At 38.5% G+C, this 16,126-nt stretch overlaps 1 protein-coding gene across 1 annotated transcript in view; it reads left to right on the top strand.

Annotated features, from left to right (window-relative positions):
* The window catches only part of UNC5D (unc-5 netrin receptor D), a 189,685-nt gene that overhangs the window by 109,283 nt on the left and 64,276 nt on the right, over positions 1-16,126 (top strand). Inside the window, 3 exon segments of the mRNA XM_032229779.1 lie at positions 5,792-5,820; positions 14,352-14,396; positions 14,399-14,536. Of these exon segments, the coding sequence (XP_032085670.1) occupies positions 5,792-5,820; positions 14,352-14,396; positions 14,399-14,536 (212 nt within the window).

Here is a 16,126-nt window from a genome sequence, read left to right as displayed (position 1 = left end):
AGGTGCAATTTTGATGGCCAGAATGAGAAAGTTGAAGTTGGTAATATTCATGTAGTTTGATGTCAGATCTGACCGTAAGAAACTCATAGTGTTTCGTTAAAAGATAGGAAAAGCATTAGGAATTGTTTTCCAGGCCTTGATTAAAGAATGATTCTAATAAGTTCTGTCTTTACTTTCACATGTTTATTAAAGCATCTGTAGAGTGCTCCTCACATTCAACTATGTTTATAGGCAATCTTATTCAGACTACTGTTGTGACATTTCTCCCTTGCCCTGTATTAAGACTACTGTATTTGTAAATTCACTTGCCATAATTATTTAAATAGTTTGTTATGGCTCATCTCCGTTTCAAGGCCATTGAGCCAGTGCTGTCTGAAAACATTTCCACAGTCATGTGGCCAGCATGACATTAAGGAGCACTGTTAACTTTCCACCAAAGTGGAAAGAGCACCAGAAAGTCCAGGTAATGCTCTGCAGCCTCTGTTGCCCTCTCCACCTGCAAACACCTCTTGGCCAGCATGTATTTCACTCCTGATGGGCAGCTTGGGGTAAGAAAAGCAGCCGGATGGCATCCGCTGATGAGCAGCTCTGTTCAGATGAGGAAATGGAGGTCGTGGGACTCCAGGGCTACCTGTGAAGGACTATCCAGAGCCTGACAAAGCAGCAGCAGAACCTCCAGTTTGGCCTCGGTGAGTCCCAGTTGGTGGTACAAGAGAGCTGCTTGGTACAAGGCTGGCAGGAAGGTGCAGTCCACCTCCAGGGCCTGCTTCAGATGCTGCAGCGCTGTGTGTGGCTTGCCTATTTTCCAGTAGCAGCTTCCCATCAAGATGAAGATCTGGGCGAGGTCCCGCCCGTGTTGGTCTATTGTGGTACGTATTCATCTATTCGCATTTAGATGCTTCCAAACTGCTAGGTTGGCAGGAGCTGGGGCAAGTAATAGGAGCTTACACCATTGCATGGTGCTGGGGTCTCAAACCTGAGCTGCCCAGCATCTTAACCACTGAGCCACTGCACTGCCCTGGATGAAGAACCAATAGATGAAATTTTTTTTTTTAACTTAGATGTGGGTTTTTTCAGAATCAGGTTCCTGGATTTCACTTTTTAAATCATGTTCATTAAAAATCATAGCTAGTTCTTCTTCTCTAATGTGCCTTATCAACTATCTGGGAACTTTGCACCTGTTCAGTCACAAATCTGCATGTACTTGGGCTTCCCGATTTTTCAAAACCACCTTACAATGTGGAATTTCAGTGCGATTTCTAGCACAAGCAGGCCCAGATGCTAAGAAAATTGTCAAGCAAAGGATTGATGATGTTGCTGCCCCAGAGAATATTACACTGCACAAATGTGCTTGGCTATGGCTGGCTATTTGCAAAAATTTATTTCATATTGAAAAATACTTAACAATTTGTATACCTCAATACCATAGAAAAGCTTCTACCAGAGCATGATTTGAACAACTCAAATCTCCGATTAAGCTAGGTAGGTTTTACAAAGTTATTTATCAGAAAAGATTGTGCAAACATAATATACATGACTTTGGAGTTATTGCTCGTGTGCTTATATATTCTAGAAAGGGCTAATCCATTGGAATCTCATGTAAAAATTAAGACCATTTGCAAGACCACTGTTCACTTGTAACACTTACTGCAGGAAACCAGACTGTTGGTCATTAGAAGGGTTGCCTTTTTTCTGTATAAAAATGGTCTTTTGCATCTTACTCTAGAAAGGTTTGCTAAATTCCTGTCTGTTATGTGTTTACATTTAAAAAACAAACAGACAATGACAATGAAAGAAGTAGGTGAAGTGAATGGCAAAAGGAGAAACAAGTAGAAATATATTAATTCATTGCATAACATACTGAATATTGGTGGTTCTACCTATTTCAGAATCAATGGCAGAGTTCATAAATAGTTACGGGTAATAAGGAAGAATATAACTATCTGGATAATTGGAGTATGCGCGCACACACACACACACACACACACACACACACACACACACACACACACACACACACACACATATATATATATATATATATATATATATATATATATATATATAATTTCACTTGCCATGATTATTTAAATGGTTTGCTATGGTTTCGTTTTTAAAATTTGTAGCAATGCACTTCCATAATACATATGTGATATCTATGAATAGTCTATGCTTATATTTAGAAGTTCATTTCAATTAAATTAACAAAAAAACTAATATTTTAAATAAATAACTTTTAGAAACCCAGACACCCATTACTTGCTTTGCTGATAAAGCATCCCTTGAATCTACATTTATCTAGAAGAAAATCTTCATCAAGAATTGCTTGTAATGTATAGTTCTACCCTGAAGATTCTGCCAGCTAATTATCTGCCATGCATTATGTATGATTCCTTGGACTAGTTTACATGTTTGAGAAACAATTACTGAGTGACAGAAAAGCATGGAGTGCCAAAATGCATCATCTTGGACAGAGGAATCCAATTTGTAGTGAAATTCTTGTGAGAATTGTTAGTCTGTAGCTATTCAGCCAGCAAGTAAATAATTCAGCAGGATTCATTTATAGAAGAAACTTCTTTACATACAATAATATGAAACATGATGCATGTATACAATACCCATGCAGCTCTTGCAATGTGGTAGAGAGAAGACGAAATAGCAAGTACAAGTACAAGAGGTAGAAGCAAGGACTAAAGACAAACGAACTTTTATATACACAGAACAGTTAAGCTAAGCCATGCCCAGGCTCTGAGTTGTATGACATGGCTCACAACAAATCCTGTGCCTCAGTCACCAAACAGTTCCCATTGACTTGCTATTCTAGAACTGGCTATTCCAGTTCATAAATTCTTATATACTGACAAGAATTCATAAAACTAATAGGGTCCTCTCAAAGACTTAGATTTATGTTCCATCTAAGCACAAATGGAGCTTCTGAATGAGACAATGCCATAGTGGCATAGTACCTACATTGTTTTATGTCAACTCCCAACAATCAAATAGGGCAGAACTTCTGCCATTTGTTGAAGTTGCATAAAACAATGTGGTGCATTGTAGTACTGGACTCATCCCTTTTAAAATAACCACAGGTGTGGAATTTGTACTCATGCCAGAGTACTCAAGATACCCTCCCTCATCAGTAATCTTAACAGAGTGAGTAGATTCCCACCAAAAATGTAATGTAAAAAAAGACACTAGTGAAAGATATGGACAGTCAGAAAAAGCAAGCTGATAAGAGACAGAATCACCAAAGGAAGTTCCACATAGGAGACAGAATGTACCTGTCCACTCAGTATTTAAAGATGAAGCTGCCTTGCAGAAATCTGACCCCCAAGTACATAGGTCCCTTCCCCATAGTAAAGGTGATCAACCCAGTCATGGTAGAACTGAAATTGCTCAAAATATTGGGAAAGGTTCATCCATTCCTTTTTAGTTTGCTAAAACTAGCCTAGGGTTCTAAGTTAAGGCCCCAGATCTGATTATAGTGGGAAGTGAAAGACACTAATGTGGTTAATCTTTGATACTAGGTTCTTTAAAAGAAAGTTACAATACTTGGTGCAATGCAGAGGCTCTCCAATTTCAGAAGCGAGGTGGATCAAGGCCTCCAATATTAAGGCAGACAGTTTAATAGGCAGATTCCATGCAAAATACCCTCAGAAGCCAGGGCCTCTCCAAGGATAAATACTATCAGAATAAATCATAATAACATACTTTTCCCGGGCATTTAAGAGGGGGTCTGCCTGTCAATATTCAAAGTGTGCTTTTGCTGTTGCAACCATTGTCACGTCTCAGCTTGCCAACCGAGCGGAGGGCTTCACACATCAAGAAGATGAGCATGAGAGCCAAGAATACTTCAGTGGGTGTTTGCCAAAGCCAAAGATTTTTTTCTCATAAAAATACAATGAGACTCAATTGGACAACGTGATCTGCACTAATAGGGGAGGGAGAATCCTATACTTTAATTATGTCAGTTTGGCAGGAATTAGCTAGATCTGTTTTTGCCCTCATCAGTGTTTAAATGATGCATGCAATAAAGTTTTGCATTAACAGATTGGATCATCTCGAATGTGCCTGCTTGAATGTTTGGTTAGTTGGTTTCGTTTGTCAGTTGGAACCTGTATATTTGAAAATATTGAAGCTGCATCCTGTTGAAAACTATCATATATAAACCCAAAAAGAGAACACTACCAAATGCATTTTCTGAAATGGTCTGAGAATTAAATCTAAAAGATGTCTGGAGAGAAATCAACCCACAGAAGAGCCAATACACACTCTTTTCAACCTCCCATTATTCATGGTCCAGGTGTCAACTTGTAAAGTGTTTCCATGACTATTATCAAGTTGGCATTGAAGGGAGGAAGAATTCCATGCATACTTTTGGCCAGAATCGGATCTCATATTTCTACAGCAGGGGTGTGAGACGTGAAAGTTCATAGCCTGCTGAAGTACCTCATTGGTTGTTGTGATTTATGATACAGACTATGATACAGATTAGGGGAGACACTGGGTTAAAGTTCAGATGCCATTAAATGGAAATCAGATTTGGCTCCACAGCAGAAGAAAATGCCAAAATATTGCTCCTAATAAATGACTGGATTTCTTTTGAACTTTGTCTTGAGGCTCGTAATTTACGTAGGGCATCTTTTGGAAACTTCACACCAGGATTGACATGGACCCAGAAATGGAGAAGGGTGTAGAGGAAGTAGAAATGACACCAAACATGTGGGCGGACCATAACCCATTAACAATCAAATGGAAAGGAGAGGCAAAAAGGAAAAAGGGATGGACCATGAATCGCACAAAACTGGGGAAAAAATCAATACACCCGCAGATGAAACAATAATTAGAAAAGTACTTGAGTGTGCAGATAGACAAAATGACCATAGAACTAAAAGAAAGAGAAGAATCGGATTTCTATAAAATATGGAATAGAATTTATAAGTGGCTAGAAAACAGATGCCAAAACAGAAAATAGGGAATGTAAATATATGGTGATATGAACAATTAATGTTATGATAAGTGTTAGTACTACTGTTATTATATTATTGGAGAAGGTAAAATCAATAGGAAGGCAGAATGGAGAACTAAAAAGGCTAAACATGAATAGCTGATACAGAAGGCTGTATAATTACTTTATATTGTTATGTATGTTTTTTTTTCCTTGTTGGGCTTTCTTTAATAAAAACTACTTAAGAAAAAGAAGCTGCCTCCTGTTGAAAACTATCATATATAAACCTGGTTGACCACAAGATAAGTAGTCCTGACTTAACCCGCAAATCAGAGGTGGTATTCTCCCAGTTTGCCCCGGTTCAGACGAACTGGTAGCGGCAGCTGTGGGAGGCTCCCCCCACCTGCCCAGACTTTATAATGGACGCTCTGTGTATGTGCAGAAGCACCACGCGGGAGCATGGTCCCAGTTCCAAACTGATAGCGAAGGTAAGAGAAAACCATTACTGCCCCAAATCTATAGCCTTTCACACAATCTGTTTGTTTAAAATGACAATTCTCTAAAATAATAAAAACCCTCCCCTATCCCTAGCAAAATGAAAATGAAATCTTAACATACATTCAATCCAAAAGATAGTAATGAATATTTATATAAATGGAAGCAGGAAGGTTCCCCCAAAATAGGTTTTGTTAGCAGTCAATGGAAATGTTTCACTTACTGTATACACCTAGGTGGAAATTAATCTAGAAAATAAATGCATTCTTTGATTGTTTATTAAGTGTATATTTCTCTTTTGCCCTCTCTACCCACTACCCCTCTCTCCCCTTTTCTCTTTTTAAACAGAAAACCTCTTCATGAAATAAAACCCCAAAGTAAATTTCTCTCTTGTATATGTGTTTTCTAATGCCGCATTTTTGAAAAATATACAGTACATATACTGTATATTTATTAAAATGTTAACATCAGGCTAATTGTAAATGACTCAGTTGAAAGAAGATACAAAACTAATGCATGCAGAATTTTGTTTTTTAACTTCTTCAAATCTGCTTTGCACTACCAAAGAGACATTCTCACTTCAAATTATTTCACGAGATGGTGGTAGATGGTGCCTGTGGGTATAGTTTCTTGTTGCAAAATGGTTGAAATTATTATTACTTGTCTATCAATCTATGGCTTCCTTGGCCACCCATTTCTCCTGTTCAGCAAACATGGGATATGAACTGCAAAGTGTTGGTGAAAAATCTGAAATTCAGCAATCTATCTTGTGCAAGCCTTTTAGTTCAATCAGTCCTTCTTAACCAAGTTGGAAGGGACATTGGAGGTCTTGTAGTCCCTACTCAACAAGAGACCCTATACCATTCCAGACAAATGGCTGTCCAACCTCCACAACTTCTGAATGCAAGCCATTCCACTGATTAATTGTTCTCACTGTCAGAAAATTTCTCCTTATTTCTAGGTTGGATCTCTCCTTGATAAATTTCAATCCATTACTTCTTATCTTGTCTTCAGGTGCTTTGGGGAATAGATTGACTCCCTCTTCTTTGTGATAGTCCCTTAAATATTGGAAGACTGCTATCATGTCATCTCTAACCCTTCTCTTCATTAGATTATAAATTTCCAGTTCTTGCAACTGTTCTTCATATGTTTTGAATTCCTGTCCCTAATCAGAAAACATCTTGAAGATGTTTCTGTTGCCATAGCTGCACCAGAGGAAGAAATAACAGTATCCAGCTGAATGTGGTAACACATGGTGCAAATTCTTCAAATGAAATGAAAGTCACTCCCAGAATATACAATATTTTAACAATATAGTTGTGGTGGTGGGGGAGCCTTGCTTTGCAAACCATGAAATCAATACTAAATGATGATTCAGAATTTTGTTTTGTTTAGGAGAAAATGAGTTAAATAGAGCTGCTTTGAACAAACTCATCATTTCATTTCAACCCTATTAAGGCATTTGGCTTTAGTTAATGAAAATTAGAAGAGAGGGGTCAAGAAAAAGTCAGTTTTATTGTTACTCTGAAAAATGTTTTTTGTGTAGGTCCTTGTGCAGTTTCTGCACAGTTTGAGGGGGGGGAAGCATCGAGCTTCTAAAATTTGCAGAGATCCAAACAAGAAATAGATAGAAAGAAAATTACTGTACTGGTTGCCTTCTTGCATTGTTCATTTTCTGTTCATTGATTGATTAGCACATTGATTGATTCAATTTATTTGGCCATCCATTTTGAACAATACAAAGGGCATGCTTTGTTGTTAGTTGTGAAGTCATGTCTGACCCATCCCGACCCCATGAACAATGTTCCTCCAGGTCTTCCTGTCCTCTACCATCTTCTGGAATCCATTTAAGCTCACACCTCCATCAAGCCATCTGTCATCCCCTTCTTCTTTTGCCCTCAACCTTTCCCAGTATTAGGCTCTTGTCCAGTGACTCCTTTCTTCTCATTAGGTGGCCAAAGTATTTGAATTTTCTTCAGGATCTGAAGGATCTGGCCTTCTAAAGAGCAGTCAGGGTTGATCTCCTCTAGAACTGACCGATTTGATCGCTTTGCAATCAAAAGGGAGTTGCAGGAGTCTTCTCCACACCATAGTTTAAAGGCCTCAATTCTTTGGCGCTCAGCCCTTCTTATGGTCCAACCTTCACAGCCATAGTCTGGGAAAACCATAGCCTTGACTATACACACTTTTGTTGTCATGGTGATGTTTCTGCTTTTTAGTATGCTGTCTATATTTGCCATAGCTTTCATCCCCAGAAGCAAGCATCTTTTAATTTCTTGGCTGCAGTCCCCATCTGCGGTGATCTTGAAGCCCAGGAAAATAAAATCTATCACTACCTCCATTTCTTCCCCTCTTCTTGAGAGGGTCAGATGCCATGATCTTAGTTTTCTTAATGTTGAGTTTCAAGCCAACTTTTGTACTCTCCTTCACCCGCCTCAAGAGGCTCTTTCATTCCTCTTCACTTTCTGTCATTAGAGTGGTATCATCTGCATATCTGAGGTTGTTGATATTTCTCATGGCAATCTTAATTCCAACTTTTGATTTCCCATGATGTGCTCTGCATATAAGTTAAATAGGCAGGGTGACAGTATGCAGCTTTGCTGGACTCCTTTCCCAATTTTGAACCATTCTCACTGTTGCTTCTTGACCCGCATACAGATTTCTCAAAAGACAAATAAGATAGCCTGGTACTCCCATCTCTTTAAGAACTTGCATAATTTGTTGTGATCCACACAATCAAAGGCTTTAGCATAGTCAATGAAGCAGAAGTAGATGTTTTTCTGGAACTCCCTAGCATTCTCCATGATCCTGCGTATGTTGGCAATTTGATCTCTAGTTTCTCTGCCTCTTCGAAACCCTGCCTGTACTTCTGGTAGTTCTCGATCCACATCCTGCTGGAGCCTAGCTTGTAGGATTTTGAGCATAACTTTATTAACATGGGAAATGAGTGCAATCGTGCCATAGTTTGAACATTCTTTGGCATTGCCCTTCTTTGGAATTGGAATATAGACTGACCTTTTCCAATCCTGTGGCCATTGATGAGTTTTCCAAATTTGCTGGCAAACTGAATGTAGCACTTTTACTGCATCGTCTTCTAAGATTTTGAATAGCTCAGCTGGAATACTGTCACCTTCACTAGCTTTGTTGTTGCTCAGATTTTCTAAGGCCCATTTGACTTCACATTCTAGGATGTCTGGGTAAAAGTCATAAAATCAATGAAAAACCAAATTATGATCATAATACAAAAAGAAAATTAAATATGTACAGCAGCTGAGAAAAATTATAATCAATAGTTGGAAAACTTGGAAAAGGGCACATCATATATTTGGGACCCTAAGCCCAGCCAGATAAGCAGGTCTTCAAGTCTTTACAAAAAGCCATCAGGATCATGGTCATCCTAATCTTTGGAGAAAGAATGTTCCAAAGGATAGGAGCTATGCAGTGGTGGGATTCAGCCAGTTCGCACCTATTCGGGAAACCGTTTCTTAACTTTCTAAGAGGTTCAGAGAACCGGTTCTGGAAGAAATCTTCTTTTGATTTTTTTCTGCTTTACAAGGCTAATCCTGTAAGGAAGGCAGGAAGGAAACATTCTGGTGTTGTTTCTAGCTTAATCTTTATTGCCCTGCTTACAGAAACTGCCTCTCCGGTTAACCCTTATTACATTGTAACAGCTAAGGCAAAGTGCCCATCGACCTGAGTGATGTTGAGTTGGCCATGCCCACATGATCACATGACCACTAAGCCCCGCCTACCCATCTGGACATTAGGACAGAGAACCGGTTGTTAAATTATTTGAATCCCACCACTGGAGCTATGACAGAAAAGACATGCCTCCAGTTCCCACCAGCTGGTATTCCTTGGCTGATGAGACCCAGAGCATGACTATCCTATCAGGTAAAAAAACAGGGGTTGAACATTGCCCCTCAAGTAACCCAGTCCCAATGCATGGATGAGCAATTTTTAAGAGCTTTGGACCACTTTTGAGAGTGTTGGAGAACATTATGTTGATAGTATAACATAAAAAAAGATTGAAATGAGGGGATGGAGTTTTTGGGAAGGCAACAAATCATCAAACTTGTGTTATCCAAGACTAAGATTGCCATGTCATGGTAGAATGACCTTTCCCAATTAAAACAGCAATGTCTCTCCAGGAGCAGAGGGAAATTTGCACATATTGTTCATGTCTCAGCTATTTTTGGAGCTTCACTTGGTAGCTCAGCCACCTGTCAGTTTGTCTAACGGATTGCAAGTTCTTTGTTTATCCTCTCCTCCTCTCTACAGCATGATTGGATCCTTAAGAGGGTCAGCCAAACTGCTGTGGTTGATTTTAGTTCCTTTAAGTTCCCGGGGGAATTAAACTATTTATTCAGAAGATTAGCGGTGTGTTTTATAAATAAAACTTGATGCTTGCTTTTGAACTGAGTGGGCATTAAATTTAAAGCCATATGAATTATCATGGATGCAAAATCAAAGTTAATCATTAAGATAATTGAGAAAAAACCAGTTGTGGTAAATAGACTTATATATAATCCTCCCTGGCTTAGAACTCTGTTTCTCACGTGGCAGACATTCTCCATGGGGGAGACAAGAGAAACTGAGCAGAGAGGTAGATTTCCATGTTTACCAGTTGCAGAAGGGAATAGGAGGAAAAAGAAAGATTGCAAGAACCGGGTGTAATTGTTCATCTCTGGGAGAGGATGAACAATGAATTGGAGATGATATGTAACCCAGCACAGCTTGCGTGAAACTTTATTACAAATGAGATAATTTAATCAATTATGCTTCCTAATGCATTAAACCCAAATGTTTCATTTTGGGCTTCTGTGCTTCTTAATTTATCTTCAGGTACTTTTATAAAACTTAATTATGCTTAATAAAAACTTCATTACCATAAAAGAATGTTTTCAGATAGATGTCTTTAATGGTGTCAGGAAGCACAATTAAATGCAGACAGGGTTCAGGCATAATATCTGATGATTGTTGATAGCTTTGGGCTTATCCATTCCTTTTCCCCTTCATGCAGTCTTCTCTCTTCTCTTAATCTGAGGCAACCTGGTGAACTTTGTTTTGTGCCTAATTTGACAAAGCAATTAGAAACAGGAGTCAGGAGTCAGAGCCGAGGTGGTGCAGTGGTTAAATGCAGCACTGCAGGCTTCTTCAGCTGACTGCAGTTCTGCAGTTCGGCTGTTCAAATCTCACCGGCTCAGGGTTGACTCAGCCTTCCATCCTTCCGAGGTGGGTAAAATGAGGACCCGGATTGTTGTTGGGGGCAATATGCTGACTCTGTAAACCGCTTAGAGAGGGCTGAAAGTCCTATGAAGCGGTATATAAGTCTAACTGCTATTGCTATTGCTATTATTATTCTGCTTTAAAGGACAAGTGGCATGGTGGCTAGTGGTGAAGATGGTCACCTCCCACTCAGAAAGTTGAGAGTTCAATCCTAGGTAGCAACAAATGTTTCTCTCTCAGGGCAGACTGTGAACTCCATGTTGGTATCAGGAAGGGCATCCAGCCAGTAAATGTTCAGCTTCATTCAGTAGTCTGAACTCTACCCTGAATTAAGGGATCACAGAGTTGTAAAAAGCAAAAAAAAAAGTGATTTAAAGGGCAAATGCATAGAATACTATTTTGGAATTGGATAAACCACAAGGATCAATTATGGATACAAATCTAAAACTTATCCAGTTGGATTAGGGTTCCTCAGCCTTGACAACTAGAAGAAGTGTGGATTCAATTCCCAAAATGGGAATTCTGGGAGTCCAGACATCTTCATATTGCCAAGGTTGAGAAACACTGGGTTGGATGAATGGAAAAATATAAAAAGGATGATTCCTAGTGATAAAGTATCTACGTTGGATGCAGAGAATCCCAGTTTTAATGTCATTACCTGCAATCATAAGAATTCCACCATTAATTTAGATATACTGAGGATTGAAGACATCTCCATAGTTATCTATGTTCCTGTCAAATGATGGTAGCAACAAAGGATCTTTGGGATATGATGTTTAGAGCAATAGCACTTATATATCGCTTCACAGTGTTTTAAAGCCCTCTCTAAGTGGAGTCAGCATATTTTCCCCAACAATCTGGCTCATCATTTTACTGTCCTTGGAAGGATGTAAGGCTGAGTCATCACTTCAGCCAGTGAGACTCAAAACTGCAGGTAGCTGTCAGGCAGCAGAAGTAGCCTGCAGTACTGCATTCTAACCACTGTGCCACCAGATTCTAGAGCACATGAAACTAGTAGTAATGTAAGAGTTTTTACAAAATGTCATGTGGGGTTCATTTTGATTTTCAAAGTAGAATCTAGGGTTCTCCAGTGATTTCTTTGGAAATAGTAAATTGAGATGGGGGAAAAAAATTCTCAGTGAACATAGCTAATTAGCATAGGAGATAGCTCAATGTTGCTAATTATTGAGGGATAACACAGATAAACATGTTCAAATCCAGCAGTGTCTCAGGGCATTTAAAAATTGTCAGCCTTGATTGCATGACTTAAACCTCACCCCTTTATTATGTACATTACGCATACACTGTAAAAATCATGTGGGGCTTTAATTATGACTACTGTCTTGAATTTCTGTACCTCCCACACACCTCAACCCCAGTGGTATTCTTCTTTTGATCTTGATTTGAATTCCAGATAGTCAGGGATTTGACCTGGCTATCAGAACTGACCAAAAATAAGTAATCAATAACCCCAAGTTTTGTAGATAAATATCACTAAGCAAATTACTGTCTTAGATAGATCATGGAGCAAATGTAAATTTCACTAACTTCATATTCTCCTTTGCTGCATTGTCACATCTCATTTTCTTACCGAAAAAGACACATAAAACAGTGGTAATACTACTATATACATAACTATGAGCAACTCTACACTATTTATTTACATGAACCAAATCCTTTTGAACATTCTTTGTGTGTGTGTGTGTGTGTGTGTGTACATATGTGTGTTCTCTGCTGTTTGATTTGAAGATATGAAAAGGCGAGATAAATCTGTTTGTGGACTCTCCATTTTTCTTGAGGTGGCATTATTTTCAGAATCCATTGTCACAAGCTATTGCTGTGACATTGCCTAATTGGGCCCACTGACAAAGATTAATGCCTGTTTTCTATGGAGAGAATTGGAATGGAAGAATAACAGTCAAGAAACAGTCAAAGAAACATAATGCATCATTTTGCATGGTGTTTTGTTTTTTTGATATCTTAATGCATTCCTATTTGGGGCAGATTTTCCTGCCTCAAGGGATGGTGGGGTGGGCAGATAAAGCTGTCATTTTGTATTTATGTGTACTCTATTTACTATTTTATGTTTCAATTAATGTCGCATATTCTAATTTCTCTATTGCTCCTCACAATCTTGATGCCTATTGAAGAATTTGCATACTCTTGAAAGTCCAGGTCTGACCACTGATTTAAGTGGATTTCTGGCTGGATGATAGAGAGACAGACAGACATATATAGAAAAAGACTTTTCACTCAGGTCCCAACAATATATTTCTCTACCAAAATGAATTTGAGAGCACAAAGTACAGATAAGTGACAAATAATAAGCCTGTGGTTTTAAACCAGAAAAATAAAGCCACTGTTCCTCAAAGCTTTTCAACTGGAAAGGGAGCTTTGTGAATAATCTGTCTTGTTTTCCTTTCTACCCACCTTCTATTACACAGGATGTGTTGGAGTTTGACAAGTTGCCGTGGCCAACTCACTGCAGCCAATTTACTATGGGACAACTTGCCATAAGAAAATTCAACAAATGCAAAAGTTAAATTAATTTCAAGCAATAATAATAAAATAAGAAAGTCAATCATGAAATATAATTTCTATGAAAATGTGGTCTTCAATAAAAAAAGTAACTAAATGAAACTAACGCAGCATTGAATTGTCCTGTGGTGAGTTGTTATCCCATGGTGAGTTGGCAGCAGCTAGCTGGCCACAGTGATTTGGCCATGGCGAATTATCCTAGACCAAGGCCCTTCGGAACATGCTTCTTAAGCAAGCACCTTGGGAGATTCATTTGAAGAGACCAAGGGCAAAGAGGAGGCATACCTGCTCATTCTTTAAACACAGAGATACACTTATTAAATAAATTAACATCTTTTGGTTTCCTTCCCCCAAGTAATTAGCTGGATATTTGCAAAATCAGACCCAAAAGTCAAAAGGGGTTTCACTTACATTAGAAGAAGATTGAAGTGACCAGTTGTGTCTGATCCAGCATCTTAAAGCATTATCAAGTTTCCTTCTTGGAACCCTCACATCATTGCGTTCTATTTTGGAAGTTTAAATTGAATTTCTTCACTGAATTGCAATGCAGTTAAATTGTCCTGCTACTGCTAGGATTCTCTAAGTGCATTATAGTCCATATGGATTGGACATATTTTCCAGAGGGCATTATATCATTGGGAAGGAGAAAAATGGACATGATACAGATTTAATGTCTATGGTCATTAAATCATCCAAGTCCTGGTGTTCCAAGGTGCTTTTTTCAAGGCAACTAGACTTCCTTGAAGATGTTTCACTTCTCATCCAAGAAGCTTCTCCAGTCCTGATAGAAGTTTCTTGGATGAGAAATGAAACATCTTCAAGGAAAAACAAAGTTCAGATGCCTTTTGAAGAAGAGCACCTTTGGGACATACAGATTTCATGTTTTCTCCCTTTCCCGAATCCTATAGGAAATAATAATCCATTTTTATTCTAACTTCCTCCACCTTTTTACAGGAAGATCAGGAAAAGGAACTCCACTAATTTAATAGTGCAGGTAGGCTGATCATGGGGTAGTGATTCCTCTTTGGAGATAATTATTCATACTCTCATAATATCTGCATATTTAAGCTGAATGTTGGCTTTGAATTGACACTAGCAATCAGGACAGCCTGCACTCATTTAGGCTATTTCTTCTCTGCAGACATTGAGAATGCAACAGATATAGCCCTGTACTCAGGCCTTGGGCTGCCGTCATCGCCGTTGCGGTCATTGTTATTGGGGTGACTCTCTACAGGAGGAGCCAAAGTGAATATGGTGTGGATGTGATTGACTCCTCAGCTCTGACAGGAGGCTTCCAGACATTTAATTTTAAAACTGTCCGGCAAGGTTGGTAAAATTGGATGATGGCTTTTTGAGGAAGGATCCAATCAGTGGAATTAAGTGACCAAGTTTTAAGCTTCCTTGGACTTTTCATGTATGTATGTGGTATGGAATTGACTCCCTGCTCATCCCCCTTCTGATCATGTCAACAAAATGGGAAGCATAGATATCTTGAACACAAGTAAATTCTTCCTAAGTTCTTCCCTGCTTCCTCCTTTAGACAGCTGGCAAGTTGTCAGCTTTCTATATAGGTACAGCATACTAATCATGTTTCTAGATGTCTTGACAATCTTTCTTACCAAATTAAGGTGAAAAAATGCATCCTTTTTGAACCAGACAATGGCATGGAATTGATTCACCCTTCCAGTCCACACATCCATTGAGGTGGAATGTAAGCCAGGAAGTTTAGATTACATAGTTCTAATACAAGCATAACTGAATAGCAGTGGGACATTTTGGTGAATGTTTGGAACAGTCTGCACCAGTGAGCACAGCAGTGGGAGTAGACTGTTGTCCAACGTATGCAAAAGACATCTATGTGTCAAACTCAAGCTGTGTGTTTATAAAAATTACACTTAGGACTTATATACCACTTCTTCATGCTTTACAGCCCTCTCTATGCAGTTTATAGAATAAGCATATTGCCTCCAACAATCTGGGTCCTCATTTTACTGATCTTGGAAGGATGGAAGGCTGAGTCAACCTTAAGCCATTCAGGACTGAACTGCTGGCAGTTGGTAAAATTAGTTTGCAATGCTGCATTCTAATCACTGCGCCCCCATCACTCTTGTATTTATTATTCTTATTATTTAAGTATAGCAGCAAATTTAAAAATGAGGTTTTGTAAGCATATTTCAACCCAATAAATTGATTGTGTTTAACTTCCAGATTGAGGCAGCAATAAAGAATACTATAGTAACATCTGATTGATTCTGTGTTAAAATGTTACAATCAAGTATACGTAGTTTTCAAAAGATATCTTCACTGAACAATTGAATTGATTAAGAATTCCTAGTGCATTTGTTCATTGTTTATTAAATCCCAGAGAAATGTTTGTATGTTGAGTTATGGGGGGGGGGAAGTCACTCAGCTGTCTTTGTGTCCTACTTCATATAAGTTATATAGTGCATCCCATTGTTCAAGTATCATTATTAGAGATTGGCATTTTTATCTCAGCTCTAGTACGTCTCTACTTGAAAAAGGTGATCCATTCATGGAGAATAAAAGACATGAGTAGTGTGCTATAAGTATATAAAGCCCAATTTGTCAAGCTTAGTTCTTGCTTAAATGTACCATCAAACACTCAGGAAATCTAAATTGCACATTGTGATATTTTTCCTAAAGACTCTTTTCTTGAAAACTTTATGTAAAAAGTTAGTTTTTCTTTTTCTTTTCTTTTTAAAAACATTCTAATTTCTGAAACCTCTAGTGCTAGAAATGTGAAGACAACTATGGTTGTTTACTTACATCTCTTTAAGAAAGAAGAGATAAGAATTCTTTCCATAGAATAATAGACAATAGAGGTTCAAAGACATCCTGAAGACCATCTGCCCACAGCAGTAATCCTCTATCAGGGTATCACTAAGAGTTGACAAT

The sequence above is a fragment of the Thamnophis elegans genome, chromosome 13, assembly GCF_009769535.1.
Source record: "Thamnophis elegans isolate rThaEle1 chromosome 13, rThaEle1.pri, whole genome shotgun sequence".
In the NCBI taxonomy this organism is placed as follows: Eukaryota; Metazoa; Chordata; class Lepidosauria; order Squamata; family Colubridae; genus Thamnophis; species Thamnophis elegans.
Note: the sequence above shows the minus strand (reverse complement) of the source record. Positions and strands in the feature narration are given on the sequence as shown.